Source organism: Pseudorca crassidens, chromosome 1 (genome assembly GCF_039906515.1).
Source record: "Pseudorca crassidens isolate mPseCra1 chromosome 1, mPseCra1.hap1, whole genome shotgun sequence".
Classification (NCBI taxonomy): Eukaryota; Metazoa; Chordata; class Mammalia; order Artiodactyla; family Delphinidae; genus Pseudorca; species Pseudorca crassidens.
Window position 1 is genome coordinate 27,180,454 of NC_090296.1, and position 27,276 is coordinate 27,207,729.

The 27,276-nt window shown below is 40.9% G+C and overlaps 1 protein-coding gene across 8 annotated transcripts in view; it reads right to left on the minus strand.

Annotated features, from left to right (window-relative positions):
* GPATCH2L (G-patch domain containing 2 like) overlaps positions 1–26,998 on the minus strand; it is a 66,612-nt gene extending 39,614 nt beyond the window's left edge. For 4 of the 8 annotated variants that reach the window (XR_010941521.1, XM_067729862.1, XM_067729836.1 and 1 more), the window contains exons 1-6: positions 26,902–26,980; positions 23,827–24,498; positions 10,498–10,562; positions 5,903–6,079; positions 4,276–4,355; positions 952–1,019 (exon numbers count right to left, since the gene is read on the minus strand). Coding sequence is in view for 7 of the 8 variants with exons in the window: in XM_067729862.1 (XP_067585963.1) it covers positions 952–1,019; positions 4,276–4,355; positions 5,903–6,079; positions 10,498–10,562; positions 23,827–24,498; positions 26,902–26,963 (1,124 nt within the window). In the remaining variant the exon portion in view is untranslated. Of the gene's footprint in view, positions 1–22; positions 63–951; positions 1,020–4,275; positions 4,356–5,902; positions 6,080–10,497; positions 10,563–23,826; positions 24,499–26,885 lie in introns of all 8 variants that reach the window. The other 4 variants (XM_067729869.1, XM_067729848.1, XM_067729840.1 and 1 more) reach the window with 2 other exon arrangements.
* Between the last annotated feature and the right edge of the window lie 278 nt (positions 26,999–27,276).

The window sequence follows — 27,276 nt, forward strand, 5'->3', positions numbered from 1 at the left end:
TGACAAAGAAAGGCAATCTCACCTGATTTCGTTCTCTTTTCCCAGCTGATGGTAACCAGAAACTAAAGAGAGGGAGAGAATAAGAGCAAAGAAAACAATAAAAGAAGTGGTAGGAACATTATTAGAGAGAAGATAAAAAGATGCTGGGTTAATGAAGACAAAGAAATGAGGAAAAAAATGGAGTTGGAAGAGAAAAGGAGAGAGATGTTAAATGTGTCTGAACTTTTTTGCAGAAAATAACTCTTCAAAGTAAAAAGCCTTTTAATGGAATGTAGAAGACTAGACACTTTTAAAAAAACTCAAGATGGTGGTGTGACACCCATGCACTCTCAGCTGTGCAATAAGAACAGGATCCCCAATTCAACAACGGCATAAACCACATCTTGCCTATTTTATAGATTAAAACTTCAACCAGGCTGGATGGGTATAGGAGTATAACTGGATACTGACCATGACATGTAGTGGAGACACCAAAGAGCCAATCATGTTAGGGGACAAGGCTGTCACAAGAAAGGGTGGAATGATTTTCCTATAGCTACACATAGGCTTTCCAGTGGCACTTATCACAGTAGTTAGAACAAAAAGATATCTCTCTGTCTAGAGGTCTAAAAATGGGAAGACCATATAGGAGAATACAGAGGCAATCAGCCATTTTGAACAAAAAAATTTTTAAGAGACAGAAAAATGAATTTAAAATATAATATCCTTATTGGAGGCTACTTTTATAATGCAGCACCTATAGACATAAATAGCAAAGAAATAAAAACTAGTCTAGAAAGGAAAAAAAATCACTCTCGTGAGTTTAGGGTGTTAGCCATTTTAACTGTTATAAAGTACCCATCTTTAAAACCTTCTTTTTCAGCTCTACAATCGAATTTTTAGGTTCTTTCATAAAACGTTCCCCTGCTGCCTCCTTCAAGGAAAATAGCCAGTAAATACATAAGTACTTACTCTTTCTGCCGAGGGTCACTAATGAGGTGGCCTATCCTCTCAGTACCCAAATTACTCATGCTGGACTCCTGAAAAGGCAAAGAAGATAACAGTGTCATCTAACCACAGAAACAAATATGTAAGTATGATCTGTCATCAAGCTCATGTTTTCCCATAATTACACCAGCAACCCCAAAGCACAAGTCAGATTGTCAATCTTAAAATCCAACAGCGCCTTTTTGTGGGACTCTACTGTTAAAGTACTGTATGTTATTATAAACTTATTTTTCTCTAGTGATCAAAAAAAGTCATTATAAACATTTTTTTTTACTATATACAGTATTTTAATATAGTGAGTAATACCTCTTAGAGTTATTAAAGTGTATCAAAATAGAAACACTTGGGGCTTCCCTGGTGGCGCAGTGGTTGAGAGTCTGCCTGCCAATGCAGGGGACACGGGTTCGAGCCCTGGTCTGGGAAGATCCCACATGCCGTGGAGCAACTAGCCTCGTGAGCCACAATTACCAAGCCTGCACGTCTGGAGCCTGTGCTCCACAACAAGAGAGGCCCGCGCACTGCGATGAAGAGTGGCCCCCGCTTGCCGCAACTAGAGAAAGCCCTCGCACAGAAACGAAGACCCAACACAGCCATAAATAAATAAATAAATAAAATTAAAAAAAAAAAAGAAACACTTTAAAAAAAATCCAACAGCAGCCAATTTTTTTTTTTTTTCGCGGTACTCGGGCCTCTCACTGTTGTGGCCTCTCCCGTTGCGGAGCACAGGCTCCGGACGCGCAGGCTCAGCGGCCATGGCTCACGGGCCTAGCCGCTCCATGGCATGTGGGATCTTCCCGGACTGGGGCACGAACTCGTGTCCCCTGCATCGGCAGGTGGACTCTCAACCACTGCGCCACCAGGGAAGCCCAGCAGCCAATTTTTAACAGGCCAGCACACCAATATCCCTAGAGTCATATGGTTTTAGCCTCAAGAGCCTTCATAATGGTATATTTACTGAGTCCTCACTGGTAACACCTAAGTATCTACTAACTAAATGTATACATGTCAAAGGACTTTTGTAACTTACAAAAATCGTCACCCTGTATTTTGCCTGTTAAACATGTCCTAAAGTAAAAATAGAAGTCTGTATAAATTGCTTCTTAAATTTCTGGTTCTCAAGATTGTAATATGAAATCATATCCAGAACACCACAAGCAATTCAGAAACTAATCATATCCAAAAAACTGGAAAATGGCAGAAGGCACTCACCCTACATTTAATGTGAGTACACTTACAGTGAACATCTATCACAGAACCTTGGGATGTGTACCAACAGTACAGGAGCAAGAGTTACACGCATATGAGCAAGTGTTAAGATGAGAGAGCGTAAGTCATAGACATGAATGTCAAAAATGTCAAGCCTGGTACTCAAACACATTTGTTTCTGAGCAAACATTATTATCTGCATTTGTCTATGTGTACACATTTTAGCAGAACTGGCTATAGAAAAATTAATTTGAGGTCAGATCTCAGGTGGGATTGGAGCTAAATGAAAAGGCTTCACATACTGTATTCTTCATATTCTTCACTGCTTACACCTATGCCTCCTGGTCACAGACAAAGCCATGGTAATGGGGCCAAAGGAAAAGATGGGTGAAAAATGAGCTATTTGTTACAGCAGAAAAATTATTAACTTAAAGTGCCATAATGTTTAAATTTACAGTTTATTACTGTGTAAATTACAAGCAGTACTTTGCGTAATTAGCAGCTCGCTGGCAGGGAGCTGTGAATGAAACTCATTATTTATGATTACAATTTAGAAAAAGAGAAGAGAGATGGGGGAGGGAGAAGAAGGGGGGCAGAACAGTGACCTCTGGTAGAAATGACAAATATCCCTTTAAGGTGATGAAGATGAATTAAACAAGTAAATATTATCCTATTCATCTGAAATCATTAAAGACACATCCAATAGGCCCTACTCTCTTTCCATGCAAGCTAAAGGGAGCCTCCAGGATGAAATGATTTACCTCCAAAGAAGCGGAAGGCTCTTATTTTATAGGAGCTGAAACAAAGTAAGGTAGGTGGTAGGGAGATCATCATCTGTCAAGCCTAACCAATAAAGAGAAAAAGTCAAACCAGCGCTCTGCTCCCCACTCCGAATCTCCTGCCTCCCTCATGTATTCCTACCCTGCTAGCTGTCCTCATAAGAATAAGCTCTCAGAATAGCAAATGCAGCATTTTATCGCCTATAAAATGAGTAATCCAAAAGAAGAGGTATCATTCTTCCAATAAGCAAATGTCTTTCTAATTAGAGAGTTGAAGTTGAATTGAAAGATAAAAAGAATATGAATTCATCTGAAAATAAACAGCCTCATTTCTTCTACAGAAAACAGTTCCCGGATTAATCTATGAAACAGTAGCTTCCTGAGGGCAGGCAGACTGTGGGTCTGACCACTGTATACCTGGCTGGGCATAGAGCCTGACACACATAGGCACTCTAGATGCTTACTGAGTGAACACACACATTAATGATCTAGAATGCCTCTCCTGTCCTTATTCTTTGTCCATCACAATCCTCTCTGACTGGGTATGAACCCCAGCCTTAACCTATTTTCAATCTCAAAGCCAGAGTAAAAAATAAATAAAATAATTAATTAAATTTAAATTGAAAAAGATAAAAAAGTAGACCTGGGTTCAATTTCCTATATTTTTCCACTTCTATCTGGGTAACATCAGACATTCTTTAACATCTTTGAACCCATTTTCCTCATCCTCTAAAGAGAATATCACATTTTTTACAAGATTTTTGGGAGGATTAAGTGAACTGAGTGCCTAGCACAGTCCCTGGCAAAGGCAGAACTGAGTAAATGGTAGATATCCCTCCCTCATGGCCAAGGAGGGGCTTTTGAAATTTGATAACAGGTTTTTTTTCCCAGTTTTTTTCTTTTTAAATGAATTCTAGAATAAAAGACCAAAGTTAGAACAAAAGAAGCATTCATGAATTCAAGGAGTCATAAAGAAGCCAAAAGTATTTCAACTTATATAATAATAATATAAGATTAATCAAAACAGTAGAAGAGACAGAGATCAGGCCTGTAGATTTACAGACAGCAGACACTGTCATGACAGTGTTCGCTTTGTCAGAACTTCTGTATGAATCAAGCTTCATCTTTTATGTGTGCATCCATTCATGCCCTATATAATGTTCACTCTTGTGAGCTTGCAAAATACACCTGGCTTAATTAACCCCAGGGAGTTCTGCAGCATCTTTGATTATCAACAATGTACACAAATCTTATAGGGAATATTATCTTCCCAGTGAGCCTAGAAAACAATGACAGCTATCACCTTCCCAACAAGCCTTCTTCGCCCCTTTCTGAGGCATCGAGCTGCAGCTCCAGGCAGACGATTAAAGCGAGCATGGTACCCTAAATAAAAAAGAAGAAAGACCTCAGTAACTGAATGCAGAAGATTCATTAGCAATGATATGCTTCTAGTACACCAAAAGCCTTCCCCCCCAAGATCTTACTAAAATGACCCTTAAACTAGTATCACTAGGCTATTTGCCAATGATTTACTATTCCCATGTCTTTGTCACCAGTAGTATGATCTTAGGCATGTCATTTACCTCTGACCTAGGCATCCTCATCTATAAAAAAAGAAAAATCACTGGCTCAGTCCTCTTTTACAGGACTGTTTTGAAGACTCAATGAAATAGCACATGGAATGTACTTTATAAACTGAAAACACTACACAAATATAAGGTATTATCAACAATTTCTAATTGCAAATTAAATGTTAGCTATTATCTTAAAAAATTCTAAAAATAGCATGTATAGTATAATCCCATTTTTCTAATTGCTGTATATGTTCTACACATAGAAGAGACAACTGGAAGAATCCACACCAAGATGTTATCAGTGACTCTGGGTGTGGGATTATAGGCCATTTAACGTTTCTTCTTCCTATTCTTGCTTATTTGCATATACTTTAAGTGGCACATAAAGAACTTTTAGAAATGGTCACTGAAATGTTTATGAAAGTTTTAAGGTAGCAAACAACGTGCCTCAGCCAAGCATCATTACCAAGAACCAACTGCTTTCAGAAGGACTTTCAATCACCCAAATTTATCACAACGAAATGCTACAGAATAGGAATTTACAGTTCTATTGTAATTCTGATCACCAATAGATGCTCAACATATACTTGGTAACTGACTAACTGGTTGATTATTGATTACTGGGAATCCTCACATCATAAATTTATAGAGCTAAAGGAAACCTCTGAAACAGTTTTGTTCCATGTCACGATATCCTAAGTGATGACCCTGATGTCCCTAGGAAATGAAGTGACTCTGCCACAGTCACAGAGCTAGGGAGACAGTACCAGACAGTATTACCAGAGTATTACCACATTTCCTTCCCCGTCCTAGGCTCTTTCCATTTCACTTTGCTACATCATAATTGATGGAAAGCAAAGGGAAAGGATACGTATTTGCGTTACAGTCCACAATAATAGAATTATTAAAATATTTTTTAAAATATTTTTAAATCATCCATTTTTAAAATGTCATTATACCTTGTACGTGAGTGTTGTTACTGAAATCTGTTCTCTTCCAAGATCCACTACTTCAGGCTTCCACTGAGCACTCAGTGGCCCATCAGCTTCACAGCAGGATAAGCAGCAGTGACAGGCTGCTAGGTTCCTTAAATCTGGCACAAATGGCAATAGCAAGCTGAAGGAACGCCCTGCTAATATATATCCCAAGAGTCTCCATGGATTGATTTAGGTAAGAATGGAGAGAACCTCAAGCTTTGAGACTCACCCTTGAATCTTCTAGAAAAATCCCTGGACTAGTTCTAAAATTCAGATAGGTAATGCATGCTTACAGGCACGAGTATGCTTGCCATGGGAAGACTCTCCCCAGAAAGAATCATGTAAGTGTGAAGTATATTTTGGTCTCCTCAGAACTCACCTCTTTGAGCTGGCCGAGAAGGTAAAAGGAATGTGGAATCTGAAAGTTTATCCAGTCCAGAATCCATTCTCTCTACTTCAGAGCAATGGTCAGGAGCCCACTTGGGCAGAAGATTAGGGACAGTGAATCCTGGGACACATTCTCCTTCATAGAACCAATCACTCTGCTCGTCATCCCCTAAAGTAAAGAGATTCTATCATAAGCTGGAATTTTAACATGCTCTATGAAAAACCAAATAGGAAGATGACTTCTCAGTGCTATAGGTTTGATTATACTTTTTAAATAAAGCCAAAATACAAAAAAATTGTTTTGATACTTCTTCTTGATCCATATTTTGATGAAAACTGGGACATCAAACTAGTTCCACATAAATGTCATACTGTGGTACACTGGACTGCTTTTGATAGTAAAAACTAATAAAGCTACCATTTACTAAGTCCTTACCACCTACCAGAATCTATGCTAAAAATCTGTAAATTTGTTGTCTCTTCCAAACCTTACACTAACTCCAACTTATCAATTAGGCAACTAAAGCCTAGAGAAGTCAAGGTCAAGTTAGTAAATGATGAAGCCATGGTTTCAACCCCAAGCCTGACTAACTCCAAAGCCTTCAACACAAAAATAAACTGCCTCCCATGTACCATTCTAAGTGGTAAAAATGAACTTGGAGGTTCAAAGCCCACAAATGTTTCTCAATTCAAAACTAGCTATTCCTGAAGAATTTCTTGCGATATTTGTATTTCTCATAATAGGTGAATGAAGAATGTGTATCCATACCTTGTTTCTTCCTTGATGTCTCATTAATGGGACACAAAATCATCTTGACAGTAGCAATCCAAGCTACCAGGAAAAAACTAACCACAAAGACAATATGAGCCCCCAAGGCTTGTCAAGAAGTTATACTATTTGCCCAAGGCCATACTTTTGATTATTGACAAAGTCAAGACTAGACCCATATAGCCCAGACTCTTGGTTCAAACTTCTTTCTACTGGCTACAATGATAGCATCTCAATTTCCCAAAAAGCTTATTCCTGCCCACAAAGAGTAAGATGGGTAACTTTATGTCTGCTACCCCACACCCCTTTCAAAACAGCAAGGATGAAGGAAATTATTACTAGAACATCTAAAGAGTTCATATTGCATTCATTTTCTAATGGGTACTGGATCTCAAGGAAGCTGCTCAGGCCATGCTAATCTCATGAAGTATCAGTTTCATGGACCACTAACACCCAGGAAAATGATAAGTCTTAAATCACTGCAGAGATCTCTAAAAGGGGAAAGAAGCCACTAAAGAAGTTGCTCCAAGTGTTCCCTTATAAAAACACACATCAACAGGCTGTTTTTCTAAAACAGTGGTTCTCAACCTTTAGTGTGCGTCAAAAGGACTGGGAAGGGTTGCTGGAACACAGACTGTTGGGCCCTACCCACAAAGTTTCTGATTCTGGCCTACACAGGACCAAAAATGTTCATTTCTAGCAAGTTCCCTAGTGATGCTAAACTGGTCTGGAGACCATACTTTGAGAACCACTACTCTAAAAGCATCTCACCAAACCAGGTACAAGGATGAATTAAAGACAGACATCAGAATTAACCATGATTAGTTTCACTGCAAGTCAATATATTAATTCCTTCCTATTCATAAGCATTTCTCAGGCCATTTATTAAAATAGTATTATTTAGCTAGATCATATTTTCTGATGACAAATGTCAGACTATACAGGAATTTTCTTTTTTTTGGTTCTCAAGCATTCACTCAAGATTTTTGAGAATACAGAAAGGGACTCACTGAACTGGAAGGAACCTCGTGAGATCTCATCTAGACCAGTAGTCTTCAACCTGGGTTCACTAGGATGCCTAATGCAGGAGCTCCTCAAAAGAGTGCTGCCAGAGAATAAGGAAGAGGCTGAGTGGATCAGGCTCCAGACCTCCTGCTCCTCTAGGATCTTGCTTTAACCAAAATAAGTTTAGTTGTTTTATAATTTGAGGTTCTATGTACACTTCTGTTTGAGGGAGAAAAAGGAGAATTTTCCCCTTATCTGGGTTCCCCAATAATTATTTGTTAAGAGCTTACTATATGCCAGGCAATATGTTACTTATTGTGGTAGAAAATTAAAAAAAACTCCTGCCTTTGAAAAGCTTCAATGGAAAAGACATGCATCTATAAACAACAGTGTAATATGGTAAGTGATAAGAAAGCAGTAAGTACAGGGAAAGAAGAGTCGAGGGTTCTAGGAGATGACGCCTACACTAAGTGTATCAGTCAGAATCCCTTTAGGAAACATGTACATTTGAATGGGGTATTTGAGACTTTAGTGATTATTTACAAAGGTATAGACAGTACTAAGAGAAGCCAAAGGGATGTTGAAGCATTCGGAGCCAGCAGAGCAGGGAGTCTTTACCATTCCTAGATCTGAAGAAGCAAGGGGATAGAATGGTTACCAGAGCACAGAGAGAGAACTGTGGTTATAGGAGAAGGGCCCAAAGAGGAGAGGTAGCCTTCAGCAGGAGAACACAACCCCTACCAACCAGCAGTCCCACAGAAAGGGAGTCAGGGACAGCTCTAATCCAACACTGCATTACTGTTTCCAACTCTTTATTACCTCACTATAATAGAATGATACATCCACACCCTTTTCCTTTGCCCTGGGATTCCACAGAGCCTTCCCCTTGAGGCAGAGCACACTTCCTCATTCCACGGACACAGACATGGAGCTCAGTCATCTGATTTGCTTTAGGTAGTAAAGCACTAGCAGATGTGATTCAAGCAAAAGCTTTCAATATTCATGCATGGTCTGGTTTGGTCACTTGGCATTTATGTCCTCTGCCATAAGAAGTCCATGCCACACAGAGCCATTGCTCCTTTAGCCTAGGTCCCAGAATAAGAAAACAATGAGTAGATACAAACCTAACTTGAAGCCTGGAGACAGGCTGAGCCCAGGCAAGATCAGCTGACCCACAGCCAACCCCCAGCCCCATAGCAAGAAATAAATGTAGTAAACCACTGAAATCTGGGGGTTGTTAAGCAGTATTAGCATAATAAAAACTTGACTAATACACCCAATCTCTTTCACCTTCCTCCCTCCATAGTTCTGCTGTTGCCTCCTATTGGCCAAACCCAACAAGAAATTGAGAGCAAGAAAACTCACAGATGTAGTCCATAAATATGCCCCAGAGGAGCAAAATGAGAACCGTCTTGGAGGATGACCAGCCATTCAAGGGAAGGTGAAGATGAGATTTCAGGCACAGAGACCAACATAAACAAAGACATAGAAGCAGGAAGTAACATAGCTTTGTGCTGAGAACTCTAAGTATCTAAATATCACCAAAATGTGTGAAGTTGAGGCAGAGACAAAGAGGAAAGCTGAGGCTATAAAACATTCTACAACCTTCCATAATATACCAAGGATTCCTTATCAGTGGAAGGCTTTCCAAAGGCCCAAAACTTAATTGGTTGTAATAGGTCCACACTTTCTTACACCCCTGTATACACATCATAAACTTTAAGAGATGCATTAGGATACTGTAGTAAAAGCAAAGAAAAAGTAATTCTGAAAGTATGCTCCAGTTCATCCATGGAAAGACAACCAGACTTTCCTGGTACGAGATAAGAGAATCAAGACCCTAGCTAGAGCCCACCGGGGAGTATATACACACAGCTTCTAATGACATCTAGCTCCCTCGGAATCAGAAAGGAACAGAAATGTACTCACAACAGCCTCCATTATAGTAGGAAGCTCAAGAACTCCATCTATGCCCACAACTCTGAGGCATGGGTGAGACACCTCCCCACCGCCTCTCTCCAAAATTAGGACTTGGAACCTAAGTCTCACTGTCCCAGGATCCCTTCAGTTACTAAGGAGCCTATCTGGATCAACCTAGACATGTAGCCATGTCTCTGTCCTTCAATCACTTAACCCTTGGAGAAAAATCACTGGATTTCAGAAGATCTACAAACCCCTTATTTAGATTAAGAAAACTACAGTCCAAAGAAGCTTTAAGAAATTCTTATTAGTACACACTTACTGTGGCACTAAGCAAGTGTAGAGGACAGGATCAAATTACTGTTTAAATAGTAAAAATAAAAAACTGATAATTAACATACACCAGCCTTATTCACAGTGCTCTCTACTAAACTTCAGAAAGAATTTCTATAATATATTCACCTAGAACACTATGGCCACTTATAAATAAGGTTAAAAAAATAAATCCTCCATATGCAAAAATAAGAATGTCTTAACATCCAGTAATACATAAGGTTATTTTTTGGTTTTAATAAAAAGCAACTTCCCAAAGTTCCATCTTTGACACTATAACCCCCCTGGATCAATGATTCTCAAAGTCTGAACTACCTGCACAAAAATCACCACAGGTGCTTGTGGAAAATGCAGATTCCAGGGGCCAACTCTAGACCAGTTTGATTTCCAGGAGCTCAGGAACTTGCAGTTTTAACAGTTCCCCCATGTGGCTTTTATGCCCTAAAGTTTGAAAACCACTTTCATAGAGAAACATCATATTCTCTGTGAGGCACTCCTAGAACCACTAGAATCTTCCCAGAAACACTGAACCAATGTCCCAAAGCTGGAATCAAGATTACCTTGCCGTCCTTCATCGTTGGTAAAGAGCCCTGTGTCACTGCTGCTACACACACTGCTGGTTTCACTGAAAAAAGAGTAAAACACAAGAGAATGCATCAGCTCCAGTCAAAAACAAAGCACTGTCCATTATGTCTTCTGGTTTTCAAATTGAAAGATTCCAAGTTTCCCTAATTTCACTCTAGCTCATTAGCCAATCAGAAATGTAAATTTCATAGTTAAGTCACAGAGGTAAGTTTATTTTCCCCCCAAATGAAAGAAATGTAAGAAGAGGAGAACTGTAAAACTTTTGCTTATATTTTAAGGCATTTTTTCTTTTTTTTTTTTTTTTTTTGCGGTACGCGAGCCTCTCACTGTTGTGGCCTCTCCTGTTGCGGAGCACAGGCTCCAGGTGGGCAGGCTCCGCGGCATGTGGGATCTTCCCGGACTGGGGCACGAACCCGTGTCCCCTGCATCGGCAGGCAGACTCTCAACCACTGCGCCACCAGGGAAGCCCCTAAAGTACTTTTAAAAGATCTCAAGTCACTTTGTTAGTTTAGCATTAGAAAGTTATTTATTAAGGCTCACAGAAGTAATCTCAACCTGCTTTGGTATATCAAACAACACAAATTTACCAACCAATTTTATTTTAAAATATTGTCTACTATTGGTTTCAAATGAAGCCATGCAACTTTAAGGCATCCAGCATCTTTCAAGTTTTCCCATTTATAAAGCAGCAAACAAAAATCCATGAACAGGAAAAAAAAAAAGAAAATCAGTATGACAAAAGTTGTATTTTCTAAAATTAATGTCTCTCTTGATAGCAAATGGATACAGCAAAATTCATCTTCAAAAAAGGAGGTTTAAAATTAAAAAACAAACTCCATTTGAACTCACTGAAATAAAACTTTTAGGGACTTCCCTGGTGATCCAGTAGTTAAGCCTCTGTGTTCCCAATGCAGGGGGCCCGGGTTCGATCCCTGGTCAGGGAACTAGATTCCACACGCCACAACTAAAGATCGCACACTCGGCAACAAAGATCCCACGTGCCACAACTAAGATGCGGCACAGTCAAATAAATAAATAAATACTTTTTAAAAAATTGTAGAGTAAACCATCATATACCCCCCAAGTAAATTCTGCAATTAGCACAGTGCTCTATTTCCTTTATCACACGTCTCTCCGTCTATCCATCCATCAACCCATCTTGTTTATATGCATGGAAAAAAATAAACGGAAATAAAACTTTTGCCCCATAGAATTCTGTCCAAGTCAGCTTCATTTTGAGCTACTTCCAACAATTGATTCTGCCTCTTCTGATGCTGCATTTCTCCCACCTAATCATCAAATTTGATTTATCTGGTTCAAGAAAAATTTCTCTGTTCTTTACAATATTAGCGATTTCCTTGATTGGGATGTTTCCTTCTAAGCTAGTCAATTTTGTTCACGTGCTCTAGAAGACGGAAGAAGCATTCTCACCATGCTGCATAGAACAGGCTTGGCAAAATCCCAGTCTACATTTCTGGATCAAATATCTGAAAATATTTTGTATTTTGCAACATTTCCAAATATCTTGCCAATACGAAATCCTAAAAATGCCGGTTAAATTAAGTAGCAATGTTTCCTCACTTAAGCTTGTCTCTGGGTAACAGATCCAAGAAATTTGTCTCAGCAAGAGCCAATAAAACATACCTGGTTTCTTTAAAGGTTCTTTCATTTTATTTTCCTCTATACTTATAAGTGGGAACATTCTCAGATGTCCATATAAGAAATGTCTCACAAAATTATACTGCTGGATTCTGATGGATTTAGAATCTTCAAAGAGCTCTGCAGTTAAATCCGGAAGACATCCTCACTGGGTACTGTATTCTTCCTACTTCTGAATCCAAGGAACTGTGCCTGCTGAACTTTATGGTGTTGTTTTTATGTTTTTAGCAAATTCCTAAGAATAGAGTGGTCTAACTCCAACTCCACTGAGTCTTAATACACATTCTCTCATATCAACTACTTTATTTCTCTCATCTTGCCTCGAAGGTAAAGCATATTTTATATTTTTTAGTTCCTCTTGATATTAAGGAGGGCTTAAAAAGCACATCAGGCCATAAGACAGACATTCTACTCCACCACTGTTACATGCTTTCTTGGTTAGCATATCAGTAACTGAGATGTAGGAGTCAGCAAACAGCCGCCCGTCAACCATTTTTGTATAGCCTGTGAGCTAAGAATAGCTTTTATAGTTTTAAATCACAGGGGGTGGGGGTGGGGGTGATCAAAAGAGGAATACTTTGTGACATATGGATATGACACGAAATTCAAATTTCAGTGACCATAAATAAAGATTTACTGGAACACAGCCAGGCTCATTCATTGACCTGTCGATTCTGGCTTCTTTCACACTACAATTGCAGAGTTGAGGAGTTGCAACAGAGAACGACTCACCCACAAAGCCCCAAAATATTTACTATCTGGCTTTTTACAGAGGAAATTTGCTGATCTCTGCTCTAAGTGTATTACAAGGTCTACTCTGCAATGTCTATTGAATATTTATTTGAATATTTCCTCTATTTGAATATTTCCAAGTAAGAAATTAAAACCATTGCTTTATTACAAAGTCTATGGATTCTTCTCCTCATTCATTTCCAGCCACCTGTAAGCACTACAAGATACAGTGCTTCTCTGATCCTTTTTTGCATGGATTCCATTCTCTCCTCATATTTACTCTAAATAAAGGGGGTAAGCGCAAAGAAACCTGCTGGATCAAGAAAGGTATTGGTAACCTAAAACCTTCCTGTCCCTGTACATTTTCTATTTCTGTCAACAGTATTTAAAGAGACTCACTGTTCTTTAAAGAGATTGGACTAAACTTGTAAGTTTTCTATAAAGTTAATTAGAGTAATGGCAATGATGTCACAGAAATATCACCAGGTTTTTAAGACTGTGTTCAAGGGAGATACATATTTTCTTCACTGAGAAAATAATTTATGCCTTAAAGAACACTTATTACATAAAAGTGTCATCATTCCATCAATATCTGGAAATGACTATTTCATCTGATAGCATCTTATTCCCTCAGAAGAACTTGCATTGTGGAAATCTAATTATATATAAGAAACTGTTAGCATAATTTTCTGAGGAAAAAAATGGGAACTTCATGGCATATTTGCACATAAACACCATGATACAGCATGCAAATATGTAGTGCTAGCTATGAAGCAGAAGTAAATATTTCCCCTTACAATTTACAGGCCAAAGCTATCCAGTCCTGTAGCTTTCATTCACTTCTGACTCAGAGATTATGATTTTTTTAAAAAAATCAGATTCATAGGATTTTAATAGTGATTTAGTCAACTATAAAATGTTAATATAGCTAATTAAACATAATGTTTAATACTCTGTTAAAAATAAGCTATCTTTCAATAAAAAATATTTTCTTTTAGTACCCTTGTAGATCACAAGGTCAAAAAGTTAAAAGATGTCAGGCTACTACACATTTTTCCTATGCCAAAACCGTCAAATTTGTTTATAACTTTTTTGCTATGAGCATTTTTATTAGGCAAGGAAAAAAAGCTCTGTTACTCATTTTTATAAGGAAAAAGAAATGTGATCCTATCCTTACTGTCCATTCCACTATGGTCCTCTGAAACTTAGTCAGGAATACAGAAACTCAACCTTTATTAATCTTCAGAAAAAGTAACAAGACAAAGCCCACAAAGATAGTAGGTAATGAAATCCTGTCTTTTCGTAAAATGACAGCAACTCCTAGAGGCATCAATGCCTCCTGTCTTTGCCTTGGGAACTGTTCTATACTCCCTGTTCTCACATGATTCTAATCTATAAATAGTTTGCATATAAAAGTCTTCATAGGGCTTCCCTGGTGGCGCAGTGGTTGAGAGTCCGCCTGCCGATGCAGGGGACAGGGGTTCGTGCCCCGGTCTGGGAAGATCCCACATGCCACGGAGCGGCTGGGCCCGTGAGCCATGGCGGCTGAGCCTGCGCATCCGGAGCCTGTGTTCCGCAACGGGAGAGGCCACAACAGTGAGAGGCCCGCGTACCGCAAAAAAAAAAAAAAAGAAAAAAAAAAAAGAAGTCTTCATAGAATATTTCTAAAATATTTTTGAGTAGAAATGTATCTAACAGGAGAAGGAGGAGGAAGGATTTCCCCTACATTTTCACTCATTCACTTAGTAAGCATTTATTAAGTTTTACTATATTCCAGTCCCTGCTATAACCAGCACTAAAACTAACAAAGAAGCATGTCAACCACAATTTAACTGCATGCATTTTATAAAAAAACTTAGACTATGGGAGAAGAGTGTGAAAACATAGAAAGAAGAATGCTTTCCAACGAAGAAAATTCTCCAAATAAGGGGTGGGGCAAGCCTAGAATTTAACCTTATAATACTGAGAAAGTCACCCCATTTTAGAAGCCAGAAAACGTCTCAAAAATATTCATATGTGAGTAAAAATAGTAATAACATCGCACTTCTCTATATGGTTTTCAATTAAAAAATGTTTCCACAATTCAGCAGCATAGCCATCATTTAAAATAAGACAAACAAAATTAAAGCCTAGATTTTGGACTACCAATTAATTGTATTATCTAATTATTATAACATTGTTAGAAGCAACTGAACCACATCCAACTGAAATAACGTAAATGTAAAGAAGAAAGTCAACCTAACCAGCAGTTCCAGCGGCTTTCCTCTCCCAACATTTTTTTTTTTTTTTTGCTGTACGTGGGCCTCTCACTGTTGTGGCCTCTCACTTTGCGGAGCACAGGCTCCGGACGCGCAGGCTCAGCGGCCATGGCTCACGGGCCCAGCTGCTCCGCGGCATGTGGGATCCTCCCGGACCGAGGCACCAACCCCTGTCCCCTGCATCGGCAGGCGGACTCTCAACCACTGCGCCACCAGGGAAGCCCCTCCCAACATTTTATAATGAAGACTTTCAAGCATACAGAAAAGTTGAAAGTTACCACTCACACTCCATCACCTAGATATTGCAATTAACATTTTGCTTTGTTTTTGTTTAGTCACACATGCATCCATCTAACCTCACCTGAGCATCTTTGTAATTCAGGGCACTCTGGGTAGACCAGATGACTGGGTATCACATTCATTTTCAGAGGGGTAGATTATCTTAGGAATCAAACCTAATAAAACACGATTGATACCTCTTGTCCATTTAAATAATTAATTCCAGGGCAAAGAGTTAGCTAAACATTGTAAACTGATATAAAGTTTTAAATGCTTTCATCTGAACTGCTCTTATTTACAAGTTCTGAAAACGAACTGTCTGCCCTTTTCAGAGCAATTAAAGGTACTGTTTTCAAATTAGCAAAAACTCTTTTTTTTTTTTTTTTCAGTACGCGGGCCTCTCACTGTTGGCCTCTCCCGTTGCGGAGCACAGGCTCCAGACACGCAGGCTCAGCGGCCATGGCTCACGGACCCAGCCGCTCCGCGGCATGTGGGATCTTCCCGGATCAGGGCACGAACCCGTGTCCCCTTCATCGGCAGGCGGACTCTCAACCACTGTGCCACCAGGGAAGCCCAAAACTCTCCATTTTAAAATCACAGTATTTTTATTCTACAGAAGAGATCAATGTTTTGGTCTTACTGAGTTCTCTAACTTGAAACTCATACTTGTTGGTAAAAGCAGAGTCAATGAGGTAAAACCCCAATCTCAATACCAGAAACATCTAGAGCAGTGGTTCTCAACTGGAGGCAATTTTGTCCCCCTCCTCCTACCTTCCTGCCCCACCCCAGCCCTCGGGGTCATTTGGCAATATCTGGAAAAGTTTTTGTTTGTCAGGACTTGGAGGGGGGAAGAGGAAACTGGTATTCTATTGGCATCTTGCGAGTCGAGGACAGGGTTGCTGCTAAACATCTTACAATGCACAGGATAGGCCTCACAGCAGAGAATTATCTGGCCCAAAAGGTAAGAACCCTCATCTAGAGTGATGAACAAAGTGGAGGGATGAAGGGGGTGGGACATCATGGTTAAGGGAAACCACTTCAGAGGAGGAGAGGAGCCTGTGTACTTCTGCTGGATAGGGCCAGCCTTCAGGAGCTCATCAGCTAAAAATGCATCATATGTGCTGAACATCAAGAAAGTGGATTACAAACTCACTTCAGAAAGAAGCTCTCTCCCTTAATGCCATATCTTAAATTTAAAAAGTAAACATTCATCTTCAGTATACTTACTGAAAATACATTCTCAGGGATCTATACCTTGCTTGCCTTTATAGTTCCTGAATGTCCTTCCTTTGAAATCACAGTAAAAACACTCTCTCAGTATGTTCTGAGGAAATAATTAGTTTGAGAATACTATTCCTGAATTTAGCTCCACACTAAGTTAGGAAAAATTTTCAGAAGACCAGTGGTCACCTGTGGTAACCAGACTCCCAGATGACTCCCAGTGATCCCAGCCTCCTGGTATTTCACACCCTGGCTGGGCTGTGTAACCAGTAGCACAGGCAGATGTAACTAACGGTATGTCACTTCTGAGACTAGGTTATAAAACATTAGGGTTCTACCTTGGGTACTTGAGTGAGAGCTCGCTCTCTCCCTCTCTCAGACAATTTGCTCTAGGGGAAGCTAACTACCATATCTTAAGAATGCTAACAGCCCTGTAGAGGGGCCCACGTGGAAAGGAACTGAGACTCTCTTGATCCTGCAGCCAATAAGAAAATGAGATCTGCCAACAGCCCTGTGAGTGAGCTTGGAAGTGGACTCCTCAGCCCCACCCAAGCCTTGAGACAACTGCAGCCCCGACCAACAGTTTGATTGCAAAAGTATGAGAGACTCTGGACCAGAATCACATAGCTAAACTGTTCCCAGATTCCTGACTTCAGGAACTGTAAGGCTATAAATGTTTTATAAAGCTACTAAGTTTTAGGGCAACTTTTTCTTCAGCAACAGATAATACAGCATCTTTATGAATGCTTTTTTGAAAATAATTCCCTCCTTTCTAGCCCTAACAAGAAGTTTCTAACTTCTATAAGTTAAATCTCTGAATTCCCACAGGTGAGAAGGGGAAAACACAGCTTGTCCTCTGACCCGAGAGCTTGATAATTCTTTCATATTCCTAACCACATAAGACTGTAAACTTAGAGCTGAATCAAAGTAGTTTATACTTGTCACAATTTCAGTAAGGAGGTATAGAATTAGTTTACCATCTATATTCAAAAGTTGGTATCACTAACTTTACCACCTGGGTTTCTCATCCATTTAAGATTATTAAATATGAGATGTCTTTTACATCTAATTTTAAAAGAAACAAGCAGGATAGAGTTAATGTCTTACTTTATCATGCTAAAAACTAAGGGGTTTTCATTTTAATTTTTTTATTAAATAGTAATACACTTAACAAAAATTTTTAATTGTCTTAGAATTTACAAAAAACGGAAAGGTCACTCCTAGACCTATCACCCAAAACATTTCTATTCAATTCTTTTTCCTTCTTTTTTCTGGACTGAGGTGGTACACTTGTAACTATATGTAATCGGACTTCTGATTCTGAAAGTAAACAGGACTGAGGGACAGGTTTTTCAGAGAAATATCTCACACCAACCGCAAAATTACTCTCACAGTAAGTTATGAGAATGCATAACGAAGGAGTTTGTTTCTCAGCTTCATTCAGATGGCACCACAAAAGAAGGCAGCAACCTCTCTAGTTTCACAGGTTCATTAGCGTGGCCACTGCAATCAGGTATACTTTGCAGAGATAATGATTTTTGTCAGGACTCTGCTACTGAGCCGCGGGCTGTGCCTTAGAGAAGTCCACCCATCCTTTTAAGACTCACCTTTTCTTAGAACTAACAGTTTCATCCTCAGTTAGATGAAATATCTTTTCAGGGTAAATTTTTAAAGAGCATATATTTTGAGACTTGATATCTGAAAATGTCTTTCTAGTGCCTTTCCATATGAAATCTATCTTAGCTATATATAAATTCACGGTGGGAAGGTGGGAGACTTTTGCCATCAAAATTCTACAGGCAAGTCGATAGCCCCTCACATTTAGTACTGTAGGCATCAACATCAACCTTATTTTCATCCCTTTAAAGATTTTTCTTTATAACTGCTCCCCTCCCACCACCAATGCACAATGCAAAAATATTGCCAGGATATGTCTAGGTAGAGGTCTCTTTTCATTAGTTTTCCCTTTTAATCTGTATACTTAAGTTTTTCAACATAGGAACATGTTTTCCCTTCAGTCATATTTTGAAAATCACTCTTCTATCCCTATGCTTTGGTTTCTTCCTTGGGAGTATTTACATACTTGCAGACTGGGCCTCTATCCCTGTGCTCCAGATCCATCACCTTCTCTCTCATTTTTATCTCCTCTCTGTGCATTTTGGGAGGGCTTCCAAAGTTTTCCACATCATCAACTCAATCTTCTGCAGAAAGAATTGTCCTTCATTTTAACATTACAATTACATTTCAAATTTCCCTACACTTTTTCCTCCCATACTACTGGGCTTCAAATAGCTATCTTTCTGTCCTTATGACTTACTACTCCTGTTTCAAAGTGATTATATCTCCTTGCATCCTAATGAAGATTTTCTAAAATGTTCTTCTGGTTTCCACTGGCAGTCATTTTCAAAGATGTGTTCTTCCACTGAACATTCAAGATGATGTTCCCTTTCCCTCATTCTGCATAACTTGTCCAAAAGCCTCTTGCTGAGAACCGGTTTACCTAAAATTTGGTATTTGCCAACAGAAAGGGTATGTAAATTACCCCTGGTTCCATCCTCTACTTCCTTGGATACAGGTAACAAGCTCTTGTCACATCTACAACTGGCCAAGAGGATGTGCAGAGCCCCTAGCCTAATCCCCAGTGTCACTGGTAGGCTTTTGTCTCATGTAGCTATGTGGGACTGAGAAAGGATCCTCTTCTGACCCTCACTGCCTGATTCTGGGCCCATTCCAGGAGTCTACAATAAATGAAGTTATATAAAACACTCCAGTTTCCAGGATGCACTACTACTAAGAGTGTTTTTTCCTTCTCTGTCCATGCCAACAGTAAACTACTCTTGGAGACTGTATTTCCCAGAACTCAATATGCTATGACTGCCTCCTATCCCTCAAAACAAATACACACACAGAAAACACTACGATTCCCTATCCAAGTATATTCTGGGAGTTACAGCCTCCCAAGAGAAACTGAAAGATAACTGATTGCAAGTAAAGGGTGGAACAACACTCTGGCTCAAACTGTAGCTGCCCAATTTTCTGACTGAACCGGACCCTGCCTTTCTGAACCAAGGGCAGACTATAGAGAAAGAATGCAGGGCCTCACTACCAACCTTCAGGGCAGGTTCAGCACTGCTGTGGGCTTCCAACTGCACTCTCTAGCGCAGTTCTATCAGCCTCGGACTTTGAGAAAATCTTGGCAGTAAGCCAGCTGTAAGTCCTGATCTCTGGTGATGTGAGTTTGCAATGTTTTATGTCTTCATAAATATTTTAGGGGCAGTTGAGGCTGCTTATCAGATGCTTTTTAAAGTATGAAATTACAATGATGGGAAGGAGGTTGTGACTGAAAAGAATTACATAATCTCAGTGTTGCAAGGGACCTTAGAAGTCATTCAGTTCAAACTCTCCAACTCTACAACTCAGTAAGTGGTCACCAAGCCCAGGCTTGAATCCCTCCAGTGACAAAGAACTCATCACCTGGTAAAACAACTCAGTTCATTTTTATAGAGTCCTAATTTTTAGAATGTTATATTTTATACTGAGGCAACACTTCACACGCTGTACTTTTTACCTATGAGTCCTAGTTCCTTCCTCTGGAGTCACAGAATAATCCTAACATTTCTTTCAAGAGACAGATCTTCAAATACAATAGTATCAAATCTATCTCCCAAGTTGTTTTTTTTTCCTCAGTTGTTCCTAAGGATATAGTAGCAGAGCTTTGAATAAATCTACAGAAGCACTCTATGCTAGCTACTCAATACTCTCAAATGCAATGGTACAATCAACAATGGTAAATATCCTCTTGGTCAGCATCCCTATTTACAGAATAGAAAACAGAACATCCTCAACCTACCACACAGAGTCTTTTCCACAGCTCCAGTAACCCCTGATTAATGACCTCCACTTGCAAAGGAGGCTACTTACCTTAACCATGAAATAATGAACGCTATTGATCCAACAAGCTACTGCTATAAAGTGTTATTGATCACCCAATCTTTGGTTAAAATGGTCCTCATTTAGCAATTTTACTGTTGCAAACACCTGGAGCAAAGCACCCTCATAATTAAAGAGTTTGGGGGAGTTAAAGTGAGAGGTGATGGACAGAGATCTCAGCTTTCTACCATTTATTCTTGCTTCTGAGCTATTGTTTGTGTCAGAAAGGATATTGATTTTCTATAAAAATAAGAAAACAAGAGGCACCAAGGGGCGCAGAAGGTCAGCTTGGGCTAGAGAAGGAGGGGGAAGGTTTAGCACTCTATCTCTGTCACTCGGCTTCCAACAGAAGGGAATATTTTCTTTCCTGTGAGATTGGCTTCTAATACATCACCTTAGGAAGGCTCCTGACTGTGACTTCAGGCCATCACCAAACCAATTCACTTATGAAAGAAAAGAAGCTAAATTATATTCAAGGGGAACAAATGAATGATGTATTAGTGAAGAATAAAGCAAAATTAGGCTATAACTCACCTAATTAATAGCTGCTATATAGACAATTTGAATAAAGATCAGTAGAAAGTAATCTTACAAAAGAGTTGATCCATTTTAGAATGGAACACACATGCAAAGAAAAATATTAAAATAATAACTGAGCTTTTTGAAGGCTTTAAAAAACTATTACATCATAACCACTTTCAGTTCCTCAGAACGCCTGAGGGATTGATTGGTATAGAATGGAAGGAAGAACAGAAACAGAAAAGCGAAAAGAATTATCGGTTAAGCTTAAAATTACTCTATGTTTAGTTAGCAGAATAAATTTAAGGAAAGTAGAAATAAAGCTCTCTGATTGAGACACAGATTTTCAAACCTAAAACACCTAACATATGCTTTTTTTTTTTCTTTTTCCCCGGTACGCGGGCCTCTCACTGTTGTGGCCACTCGCGTTGCGGAGCACAGGCTCTGGACGCGCAGGCTCAGCGGCCATGGCTCACGGGCCCAGCCGCTCCGTGGCATGTGGGATCTTCCCGGACCAGGGCACAAACCCATGTCCCCTGCATCGGCAGGCGGACTCTCAACCACTGCGCCACCAGGGAAGCCCAACATATGCTTTTTAAAAGAACTCTATCTATTGACTAGGCTAAGTAAAGCTTAATGATCAACTTCATCTTAATAATTTCACAAGTTGGATCATATACTCTGACAACCCTCAATACCTCTGATATAAAGTTCTACACTTTGATCTGTATGCAAACAAACTGGCACATCCAAGCAGATTTTTGAAAGAGTAAATTGCTGCCTACGTCAATTTCTCCAAGCTCTAGATGTATATTATCACAACCTGACTATAATGTGCAACAGATGTATCTGGGGTAAGAAGGACCTAGAAAGACTGAAGTGCCTCACTGCAAGGTTACAGGCTCTGCATTTGGAACCACACTTGGGCTGTGATCTTAGAGAAGACAGAGTTAACAGTCACTCACACACACAATTAAGTCATAGCTTAGCAAGAAATTCTGGGGAATACATACATCCAAAAATATCATCCCAAAACATTCTTAACAGTACGATGATTACTATTTGGTATGTAAGCTTGACATTGAAACAAACTTGAACACCTCAATTGAGGGTTTCAACAGTGTGAAGGATACAAGTTAACTAGGCATTTCTTGTTTGATTAAAAATAGCATGATAAGGAAAAAAGCTTTATAATCCAAAATTATACATATAAATTGGGTAAATAGGCCTTAGAATATACATTAGAGGAAAATCAGGAAAGCCAAATTATAAGCCTACCTAGTTGTACAGCCTGGCAAATATAAAGTTAGTTAAGAAAAATTTTAAAAACTTGACTAAAACCACCCATGATAAGTACAGGCATACAAACCTGAACAGCTTTTCCTGTTACCGACAAAACCTCACCTCCAAGTCTGTAAGATTTATGCCTTTGTTTTTCAGACAAACGTCAGAAGAAGCCAAGTCCTAAGAAAGGTCATCTGTTTTGCAGTTGTAAAAGTTCAGATGAGACAGAAAACGTGCCATGGCAAAGGCAAGCTCAAAGCATAGCAAAACATAGTGGTTAACTATGAGCTTTGGAATCAAGTTTGATTCCCAGTTTTGCTACTAGGTGACCTTGGGCAAATTATCTCCACACTCATAACCTCTATTTCCTCTTCTATAAAATACAAATAATGGTACCTACCAGACAGGGGAGTTATGAACATTAAAGAATATATGTTCTACACAATAGTACAGTGCCTGGCACACAGTTAGTGCTTAATAAATGCTAACTAATATTAACAATAATAGAATACACTGGTTCTCAATTGGCACTACTCAACCCACTTAGGGAGCACCCATGGAGGCATTTGTTTTGATACTGTGAAGGGTGATGGGAACAATGTAGGGATGGCAACTATCCTACAAGGCATGGGACATCCCTCACCACAAAGAACTGCCCCATCCAAAACACCAACAGCATCCACACTGAGAAACAGATATCACACATTAATATTAATAATAATATTAAAGTATCAAGCTGGGGAGTATCAGTGTCCCTAGGACTATCTATTTGAGATGTAAAAAATTAAAAGTCACCAAAAACTATACTGACGTTTTAAACATGCACCCATTCAAGACAGATTTTTCTGGCTCGATGACATTTGGTGTAAGACTGATGGGATTTAGCCCTGTTATTTTCAAAGCCTACCATGTGTTCAGACAACTTGAATGTTAAACTCAATACAGTCAAACTCTAAGTAGCAGAGAACAGAATTATAGTCCAGAAACATCTAAAGCCATGATTCTTAATGGGTAAAGGTAGCTTACCAAGAACATTTACAAACTCCATATGCCTGGCACCCGCGTTTTCTCTTTCTCGTACATACATATACACATACACACCAGCCTCTACTGAGGCCCTGGTTCTAAAGAACAGTATCTGTGTATGAACTACGTGGCACAAAGAGCAGCAAAATGTTTTTTAAAATAAGAGGTACACGTTTTAGATGATTTTTAGAAACAAATGTGTTTCTATAAAATATAGCCTTCTTGATGTCGGGAAACTGGATCACAGCTACACACAACCTGACTGGTTAAAGCAGAGCTACAAAGTCAGTATTACAAAGGCTGGTTTGAAAGAAAGTTGAACTCATCAAGACTGTGGATTTGTGCTTTAGGTAAAGTTAACCAGGAAAATCTATGACTTAGTAAGGGAGATCTCACCATTCTGACATATTCTCATCAGAGCCCTGTTTTTGTTCATCTGCTTCACACTCCATCCTTTCTTTCCTTCCCGTTTTGCTTAGGAAAGTCCTATTTTCTGCTGCTTCGCACAACCCGTGACCTGATGAGGTCCAGGGAGTATTCTCCTTCCAGCGGGACAGACGCTGCTTCTTAGCAGACTTGAACCTGCAGCCTCTCTCATAGCTCCAATCTGACACCTTGAGCTTCTGCTGAAGGCTGGCAGCCACCTCTGATGTTACGCGCTTCACCTTCCGTCGGCGCCTCAGCGGTCGACAAGGTGCATTTTCAGTAAAGGAGTCAGATTCATGCCAAGAATGTTGCTTACTCTTAACAATGGCATTAAGAGCTGGGTGCCGTTTGGCTACCATAGTGTCATCAGAGTCACTAAAATTGGTGACTGGGGCCATTTCTCGACAGTCCTTGATGGCCTCATCCAGACTTGACTCAGAGGCCTCACTGTAGCAGCAGGTATGCTCTGCCAGGTGAGTGAAGTCTGAACGGCGCTTCCGGCCTCTCCGTTTGCGAAGCTGCCGCCTCTGCTGCCGAGGGCTCAGCGCCATCTCCTCCCACAGCTCACCAAGCTTATTCTGCTCAGATGTCTGCTCCAAGGCTGAGGCTAAGTCATGTACCAGCTCATCCATGAGGCCACATCTGCCAAAAGGAGGTTCAAAAAAGAGAAAAAAGAAGAAGAAAGACTGAATAGGATCTGTTGTTTTTGAATAATTTTTCAAACAGATCATGGCACTGCAGAGTCCACCCCGTCTACAGAAAATAAAGTCACCTTTCACCTGGCTACCCTTAGACTCTATTCCTACCATCCATACTCCCTTAAGCCATTAAGAATAGGTATGTGGCCCTTGTTAAATGCCTGAAGTCAGCATGTTCTTAAAGCACAAAAACTCAAAATACTCACCAGATGACAACTGGGTTATTAGTAAAAACAAGCAAACTCAGGGGAATAAATCAGTCATTCCCCTTTTCCCCCAATTAAAATTGCTAAACTAAATTACCTGATGATCAGAGCTAAAAAGATTAGAGAATGTCTCATCTGTCCAAACAGGAGCAGAAAAACACTCAACTTCAAAACCACGGATGAAAAGACCGTTCTATGGTCTGGGGTCACTAATAAGAATGTGTGTGGCAGGAAGAGAAAGACAACTTAGTGACACACTTTACGGAAGGCTGCTTGCAGTTTTAGTGTTCCAAGAATCTGTAGTGACCCAGGTTTGTACTCTGCATGGAAAAAAAAGACCAAGTTTGCACCCATTCTGGTCCCAACTACCACCCAGAAGCTACCAGGTAAAGAGCCTTAAAGAGTATGTCATATATTTGTGAATAATTAGCAACTTTTAAGTCTTCTTGCCATCCTTCAGAAAATAAATTGTTATCCAAGTTTTGTGCTTTAGTGCCAGACAGTCACACAAAAACACATTATAACTGAGGTTGAAATGACAAGGATAAGAGGAGTCTCTAAGATTTCTAGCTAACAGCTTTCCAAAATTTCCTGTTTTTCAACTCATTCTTGTCAAACCATCATACTTCAGGGATCACTTCATAGGCAAACCTTCCAGAGGCTGAGCGCAGGAGGAGCGATTTTCAAAAGGCCTTTTTAAAGTGAAACGTTTAATATACTTCGTACATCTAATTAAATACGTTTTAGGGCTTCCCTGGTGGCGCAGTGGTTGAGAGTCCGCCTGCCGATGCAGGGGACATGGGTTCGTGCCCCGGTCCGGGAGGATCCCACATGCCGCCGAGCGGCTGGGCCCATGAGCCATGGCCGCTGAGCCTGCGCGTCCGGAGCCTGTGCTCCGCAGCGGGAGAGGCCACAACAGTGAGAGGCCCGCGTACGGCAAAAAAAAAAAAAAAAAAAAAAAACCATTTTAAATTAGCACCTTTTCCCTAGCCCTTGTTAAGTCCAACGTATTTCAAGACCATAATTAGAGCTTAAAACTCTGTGGCACCACTCTCAGACCACAGTTCCCTTCACACAGTTTACATTTTGCAAAGGACTTTCTAAAATCTATTTTCATGCTATCCTTATGCCAAGCAATTTAAAGGCAGGAGGAGCAACGGGGACACCTAGTCCCAAACTACCAACCAAACAAAACTCGAAGTGTCAAAAGCCACACTCATTTAAGCAATAAGTAGTTTAAAACACCATGGCTGGGGTTTGGGAAACAACTGTCTCTAAAACCAAAATAGATAAGTGGGGACGCACTTATCTAAATCTATTTCCCTAATAAAGAACTACTGCTTTAAAAGCTCAAGCAGAACTGTACAAACTTTAACGTGAAACGAAGTTACCAAACAACTTGCAGTTGGCTGTGCAGTCGAATGCCAGGCTCAAAGGCTGCAATTCGAACAGGAGGTGACAGAAGAACCCTGGAACTCCCACCCTTCCTGGAGGCACAGTCCGAGAGGGTCCCGGGGCCAGGCAAGCACTCGGGGAGACAAAGGCTGTCCGAGGCACGCAACGGAAGGAACGAGAAACTAGCAGAAGTAAAGAGGCAGGCAGGCGCACGGTCGGGTGGGGTGGGGGGACCGGGTTGGGGGAGGGGCTGGGGGAGGCAGGAGGCAACTTCTCAATTTGGGTGACCAGGGGCAGGGGGTCAGCCCTTCCAGGGCAGAAACTGCCAAAACGCAAGTCCTGGCGACTAAACTCCCTCAGTGCTCAAGGGTCGCAACGTGGCCACATCCGTGAGAAAAAGCATGTTTCGAAGGACTCCCCCACGCCCGGGCCCGCCCCCGAGGACTAGGACGACCACGACTCGGGACACCAAGCCCTCACGCTGTCGCCAGCTCAAAAGAGCCAGACACTAGAGAAGAGAGAAGGTGACTGTCGCCCGGGAAATGGCCCGACCCTCATCCCCCGGATCGGGGAGATGGGCCCTGAAAAACAAGGCCCCGCCACCCTCTCCCCTCCCGCCAGCCTCCGGGGCCCGATGGCGCCCGTGGCCGCTCCGCCGCGGCCCGGAGCGCCGATCCCTGCTGGCGCGGGCCCCCTGGGCCCCGACCCCCTCACTCCCCGTCCCCCTCACCCGCTGCCGCAGTCACCTCCGACAGCCGCGGCTTTTGGGGCCGAGTCTCCCCGCCGGGGCTTCCCTCTGTGACCTCATTTCCGGTCTGAGGCGGTGGGGTGGGGCGGTGGTGGAATGGGAGGGACAGGCTGCGCGAGAGGGCCCGCCCCGGCCCAGCGCTTCCTGCTCGCGGCCGCTCCCACTTCCGCCCCCTGGGGGCGGGGCCGCGAGAACCCGGAAGAAAAGCAAGGGGGTAAGGAGGGGCGGTGTTTAGGGGCTGACTGGAGCGGGGGTTCCCGTGGGGCTGAGGTGCCCATCTTGGTGAAGGGCCTACCCATGCAGGCCTCATCTTACTTGGAGGCGTCAGGAAATTGGGCGCTAGGGAGGGGCGTCGGCCTTGCCCTTGATCGCT